This window comes from Ixodes scapularis, unplaced genomic scaffold, assembly GCF_016920785.2.
Source record: "Ixodes scapularis isolate PalLabHiFi unplaced genomic scaffold, ASM1692078v2 PGA_scaffold0__279_contigs__length_252992795, whole genome shotgun sequence".
Taxonomy (NCBI): domain Eukaryota; kingdom Metazoa; phylum Arthropoda; class Arachnida; order Ixodida; family Ixodidae; genus Ixodes; species Ixodes scapularis.
The window spans coordinates 21,817,758-21,825,040 of NW_024609835.1; the positions used below are offsets into that span (position 1 = coordinate 21,817,758).

Genomic DNA, 7,283 nt, shown 5'->3' on the forward strand with positions numbered 1-7,283 from the left:
TTATTCTCCTTGTCGTAGTTTTTTCTTGCCACTTGCTTTACGTGGCCAACGGAGCTTGTCGCGCAGGTTTGGCAGCCGGTCAACGTCCCTGCGACCGTGGCCGCCGTAGCACACTTCATTTAAGGACTTAAGGACCCCCGAAAGTTGGGGCGACCTATTCTTAGACTTTCAAAAATAAGGTGTTATCAATCACGGAGGATACGCCTAAATTGGCTGTGTAACTTGGCGCCTGAATGTAGCCACCTCAAATTTTAATTGAAGACGTATTTCAAAGACATATTCCACCTAGTGAAATCACATGACTAGCTGCCTTGCTGCAAAAGGATAAGATCCACATTCTTGACACGGCAACGGTGTACGACCGCGAGCCAAGTTAGCGAAGTTTCTACCTCTGGTGCCACTGTTGAGGTTTACGCGTTGCAAGTAGCGGCGTTACCGGTGACGCGTTACTTATTTTGGTAACGCACTACGTGCTCGTTACTTTTCCAAAACAGTAACGGGTAACGTACTTACGTTACTTATTTCAAGTAACGGCTAAGGTACTTACGTTACTCGTCACATCTTCCCCAGACCTAAAAAAAAAAAGTAAACTTAATTTTTTTTTTCGTGTTTCTATACTTCGTTTTAGCTTCAAGTTCAGACGCAGCCGACGCTTCGAGCTGATGGAACCAATCAGACATCGTCAAAAGGACACCATCTTGGTGTTCGTCGTGTTTTTGTACCTGTTCTATCATCACTGAACCAATCACAAACAAAAATGCCTAGTGACTTGTGCTTCTAACGCTGCTTCATTGGTGTCATTAGCTCGCGGCGTTGGCTGCGTCTGGACTTAAGCTGAAACGAAGTATATGCACCAATCATTCATTCTTGAACTCATTTCACGTACCTTCAAAATTTTGCCTGACATCTTCCTACGCAAAAAAAATCCCACTTTAGGAAAACCCCAACGCCCACGCCCATTGTCCCAGTGTCGAAAAACGCTCTCGCCGAAAAACCGCTGTTAAACTCAATTTATAAATCAAAAGTAACGCAAGAGTAACGTGCGCTACTTGTTATCGGTAACGATAACGCGTTCCTTTTATTTTGAGGTAACGTTCGTCGGCAACGCTTTACTTTATTTCTTGCAACTAACGAATAACTTATTTCGCTACTTTTTTCGGTTATGTCTTCAACACTGTCTGGTGCCATACCCCGCTGAGTGCAGCTGGCAGATGATGTTCTCACTTCATCCCCCCGTTCTTCAAGGACTGTTTCAGATACTCATTTTTTCCATCAACCATAAGTGACTGGAATCTTCTTTCAGAGCAAGCTGTGGTATGCCAATCACTTGAAGCTTTTTCTTCTTATACAGCATCTTGCAAACTGTGAAATAAAATGTTTTTTTTTATTGTTTTTCGTCAACGCATTATAGCCCATGACAGATCTAATTTTTTTATTTTTCATTGTCGAAGCATTTTTTGTAATTATTTGCGGATCTCTTTTATAGTACCTATTCAAGGGTGTGCTGCTCTTGTTGTTTTCTTTGTACACTTGTACATTCTAAGAAAAAATGACTACCCTGGGTAGTCAAATGGCGCTTTGGAGGCTTTGACTACCCCAAAAGGCGAGTTACTAGCCTTTGGGCAAAGTGACGACCCCAAACCGCTGTGGAATGACCGCCTTTCTGCAGGTGACGACGGGGTGTGGTCACTTTCGAATCCGATATTCACGTGCAGGCAGTCGTAAATGATATTAGTAACTTGGATAACTACTGGAAGACTATAAATGATATGCTTCCTTAGCTTTCGTGATCTTTTAAGATCCGCTATGATCACATCTGTCGTGCCATTCGCGTAACTTGGTGGAATAAACATTTTGTCAGCGTGAGCAGCAACACTGGTCTCGACAGCCGTGGACCGTGGTGGGGTGTCGCTGTGGCAACATAACAACAACAAACGGCGTGGGTGTTTGCCGAACTGAGGTGAGGATATCTTTCTGCCCTATTTTATTGCAAAGAATATTTAAAAAAAAATGATTAGTTCTATATCTGATCGTGTTGAATCATTGAACACTTGGACCGAGGATCGGCAGAGTAAACATGCTCAGAGGTATGTGACTGTGTCACTCGTACTGTTTTCATCAATCTCGGACTGTTGGAATTTCTGAGCCTCACCCGTCGTGGTTGTGATCTCCCGGCTGTCCGTACGTAGTGCGCGAACTCTCCAATTCAGTAGCCGGTTGAAATTCAGTGGCAGCGTAGTAATTTGCTTTTACTAGATTGTTTTACTAGCGCCAGCGCGAGCCCGAACTTGCGCCTCTTTCACCGTTTGCGTTATTCTGGTTTGATGTTCTGCTCTATGATTTATTAAACCTAAATATAAAGGTCAATCGCCTCTGCCTCGTCACCCATCAGGACACCCCATAGCGCTGCCGCTCTACCGGCCCTTCCTGGATGTCTCCTGCTGCCAAGTAGCAGCCGTATTGTCGAACCACCATCATCGTCGCCTCTCCACCAGAGGATCACTACATTTTGGTGCGTCATCTACCACTATATTTCGGCGCGTCAGCTACCGCTATATTTTGGTGCGTCGGCCGAGCCTGTCGGCCCGTCCCGTTTCTTCGACTGTTTAACTCTTTTCTGGGCACAAAAAGAGTTTTTCACAACGTTCTTGCGCTCGTGCTCGTTATTTTTTTTTTTTTTTATTAGAGCGGTATGTAAGCTTTTGAGGTTCTTTGCAGTGTTCCTACACTTGTGTTCCTTCAGTTCTTTTAGGACAGTAAATAAGCCCCTGATGTTCTTCACAGTGTTCCAACGCTCGCGATTGTTCAGTTTACCAGTCTGCCTTGCAAGACGTGGCCTTTCCAACCTTCTGATATTTTCCCGTTGGCCGGTCGCTCTGCTGTACCCGGTTTTGGACTTTACGAAATTACATTGCATTGAGACATGCTGCCCTCTACTCCGTTCACCCCTAAGCTGAGACAGAGCCATATATGTAGAAAGTTTGGCCATTCGTTGGGAAGTATAGGAGACAAATGAGGAAGTGCCATTGGCCGAAAGCAGGCTGGGTGTGTTCCAGGGTGTCTTCACAAATTCGAATGTGGCCAATCAGAAGCCGGAGATAATACCCTGGCGGTGGTTGCGAGAAACAAAATTCATAAGTGCGTCGGAGTAACTCTCGGTGACTGAAAATGTGGTGCATTTGATGTTTTAATCACGGTCATTTGAAATTATGGTGAAAGAGTGCGACTGGCGGAACGATCGACATAATCCGTGCGCCGAAGGCCGGGAATCGACCGTCTGAGCGGTCGCATTCTCCCGAGCAAAACAGAGTTGATCGGCACATTTGTTTCTTAAACCTTTCTGCATGATCATGATTGTAACATCCTGTGCACCCTATTTTAAACCATGAAGGGTCACTACACTTCACACTTACGTGCTTATTAAAACCAAACCCCAACATATACCTATGATTAAAACAGTTTCTCGCTACTACCGCTAGGGAGTCTTTTAGGCTTCTGGTTGGGCAAGAGAGAATGTCAAGCCCACTTCTGCTTCCGGTGCACGCCCAGGCTCTGCCTGCGCCTAGCACTGACCAAACACTCTCTAAACACGGCTATGAGCTGGGACTGCAGTGGGAACTACTTGCCCGCCGAACTAATCAGCCACCTCCCTTTCATCACCTGACCCAGTCCTCGGTCTGTGGATATGAGCGGGAGCGTGATCACGTGGCGAAAGAGGGATGTATGACTGGTCCATTGAGGACGTAGCATTCACCGCAGTTTCAGCTTAGGGATGAATGGAATATAGTCAGCCCGCAGGATTGCCGCCCAGCTCCGGCCTTCCAAGAAGTTGGTGCTTACAAGATGGCCGCTGTCTTCATTGGCCTCCTCGCTCGAAACCGTATGCTGAAGAACCAGCGTGCACCAGCATGCGACACGAAGCTTTATCGAAGGGTGCCCGTACGCGGACGAGCTAGCATCTTCTCCGTTCTAGACGGCTGCTTTCGGTGAATCGCAGTGCTGTGAAACTAATTGTTTCTCTTTCGATTTTTCTTCTAAGAAAACGTTTTATCATAAATGCCTGTGACCACAACAGCCGCCATAAAGTCAACATTTTCTTCTGATTGCGACTATCTCAAATATGACAAACTTTCCTCGGATATGAAGTTTTTCCGATATCATTTCTCAGTGACCACTTGTGTGTATTAGAAGATAAGTGTTGTGTTCTGGTATTTTTATTATTGTAGTCTCCCTATAGCTACTGTTAAAAAAATATTAAGAATGGGAGAGCAGTAGTTTTTCGTTCTGCTTTAATGGGGTATGGAAGCAACATTTTAGCGCCTACTTTGTGTAGACATGGTCTTCTTCATGACAGCAGCTCACTAACAGCAGTCTTTCGTCTATAAATCCAAGAAAAGCAATTTTAAAACAAATAAAAAAATGTCCTAATACCACCTGGTAGTTGAGGTCTGAGCTTTGTTGGAATGTCTCACGTCACGGGCCCATCAGGAGCTACGCCACGGTGTGGCGTGTCCGATGGAGGCGTGCGGGAGCGAGCGACGCTTGGCGCACGTCTCAGGTCTAGTACACCGTACCTCGGGCATTCCGACTTGTCAGAATTGTAACGCGCTGACGATAAAGCTGGCGCCACCTAGTGACGGCTATCGTAATTACTATACCCTTGGCCTCGTATGGGCCCGTGACGTTGCGAGTGTGACGTCACGGGTAAATATCCTGAGATTTGCGTGCCGACTCGATGGCTGTTTTTGAAGCGCTCGCTAGAATCTGTCTGTTGCGTTTTTGAAGACCTTTATTCAACTCAGAAGTCCCATACGCACCAGGTTTTTTTTTTGCCCGGCTGCCGCCCCCGCGCTCGTAGTGCCCTCTGGACACCACATCTTTCCCCTCCTTTTTAAACAAACATACCCAGCTGGTAACATCCGGCCATTAACAGTAAATAGTTTAAAAAAGTCCGTCGCTTTATTTTTTTCATTCTTCTATCAGCCTTTGAGGCTTGCGCCGATCTCGCACGGGATACCGTCGCTCTCCGTCACTATTATCTGCATCCATGAGCGTCTCAGCATCCTGGTTGTTGCTTCTTGGCCTCGGTACTTCGGATGCTGCAGGCAAAGAGGCCTGTGGAAGGCATCTGTCGCCTGCGCTGTCTTCCGGTGTGCTGTCTGTCCAAGCCGTGGCAGACACCCCTCCCGCCTCGTCTGGACGCGACTTTGAAGGTCCGGAGTCTTGCGACGGTGCTCGGAGCAACTGGTCCTGATGCCTTCGCCATACCCGTCCCGTGGAGACTTTCACTTGGAAAGACACTGGACCAGTTTGGGCAGCGACTGTTCCTGGCTGCCACTTGTGACCACTTCGATAATCCCTGGCATAGACTTGGTCTCCTGCAGTGAAAGCCCGCTCTTGTCCTGGGTGTTGCCGCTGTTGGCGGTAGTGTGCGCTAGCCACACAGTCTGCACCTGATGGTTTCAGGAGGTCCAGTCTGGTGCGAAGATGCCGCTGTAGCATCAACTGGGCCGGAGACTCTCTTGTTGTCGGGTGCGGGGGGTTCCTGTACGACAGAAGAAAACGTGACAACCTTGTACGGAGGGGATGGCTCGAAGTTGTTTTCCGCAGATAGTTTTTCATGGTCTGAATAAACCGCTCAGCTAGTATATTCGTAGCGGGATGGTATGGTGCAGACGTGACCTGGGCGATACCATTGTTCCTTAAGAAAGTTTGAAATTCCTCCGACACAAACTGAGGCCCATTGTCAGAAACCATGGTTGTGGGCAGGCCAAACCGTGCGAAGCACTCTTGTATACACTCGATTATGACCTTTGACGTCGTAGACTCCAAGACAAACACCTCTGGCCATTTGGAGTGAAAATCCACGAGGACGAGAAACATTTTACCCATGAAAGGTCCCGCCAGATCCACATGCAGTCTCTCCCATGGATGTGTCGGCCATGCCCAAGGGTGCAGGGGAGCAGCGGACGGATTGTTTCGGTGCAGCTGACAGATAGTACACCCTCCAATTTCCCTCTCAATGTCTTTATCCAGGGATGTCCACCAAACAGCTCCTAGCCATTTCATTAGTGCCCACGATGCCATAATGGTCCCCATGAAGTTCTTCTAGGACCCTTTTGTGCAGGGTCTTCGGAATCACCACTCGTAAACCCCACATGAGTCATCCTTGGTGGAGTGACAGCTCATTGCGGCGTACGTGGAAGGGTGCATACCCTGGATCGGTTGGCTTGCGTTCTGGGCCCCAACCATGCTTTACTCTTTCCACGATCGGATTTAGGAGGGGTCTCTGGACGTCGCCCGTGCAATGTCTTTACATCTAAGAGGTACATTGTCGAAGTACTCACAGTAGAAGGCGTACGTTTCGTCGACGGCGTCTGTGGGGGGGTTGTCCGTTGCTTTTGGGAGTCTTGACAAGCAGTCTGCTTTGGCATTTTCCTCGGAAGACCGGTGGACGATGGTGTAGCTGTTTGCGGCTAGCTGACAGGCCCACCTCTGGAGCCTCGCTGCTGTCATTGTAGGGATCCCGGTCGTTGGGCCTAGGATTTTTTGTAAGGGAGCGTGGTCAGTGATCAGCGTGAAGTGATAGCCGTACAAATAGTAGTGAAATCTTCTTATTCCTAAGATGATAGCTAGGCCTTCTTTTTCTGAGAATAATTCTTCTCGTGCTCAGTCAGGGTCCTAGAAGCAAAAGCAACTGGCCGCTCTGTTCCATCTTCAAACGCATGGGACAGGACTGCCCCTACTCCATACGCCGATGCATCGCATGCCAGTATAATGGGTCGACGCGGGTCAAAATATGTCAGGACTGGTGCCGACGTCACCAGCTTCTTAAGCGAATCAAAGGAGTCCTGACAGTCTGTGCTCCATTCCCACGCACCCTTCTTCTGCAGTAGACGGTTCAGAGGATACACGGTAGTTGCTAAGTTCGGTAGAAATTTGCCATAGTAGTTAGCAAGCCCAAGGAATGAACGCAACTCTGCCTTGTTCTTTGGAGTGGGTGCATCTCGAAGTGCTGCTGCTTTATCCTCCATGGTTCGTAGACCATCCCGACTAATCACATGACCGAGGTAGGCAACTTCCGTTTGGAAGAATTTGCACTTTTCTTTCTGAAGACGCATTCCCTTTTCTTGTAATCGTGTTAAGACTGCTTTCAAGTTTTTAAAATGCTCACCCTTCGTACTTCAAGTCACCAGGATGTCGTCCAGGTAGCAGGTGGTCTGCGGCAGCCCTTGAAGCACTTGATCCATAGTTCTTTGAAAAATGGAGGGTGCAGATGCTAT

The 7,283-nt window shown here is 47.8% G+C and overlaps 1 protein-coding gene across 1 annotated transcript; it reads right to left on the reverse strand.

The window, feature by feature from the left end:
• Window positions 1-4,962: 4,962 nt before the first annotated feature.
• On the reverse strand, window positions 4,963-5,622 carry LOC120844554. The gene has a single exon (XM_040216390.1). It carries the CDS (start codon window positions 5,620-5,622, stop codon window positions 4,969-4,971), a length of 654 nt encoding a protein of 217 aa, XP_040072324.1. The 3' UTR covers window positions 4,963-4,968.
• Window positions 5,623-7,283: the final 1,661 nt, after the last annotated feature.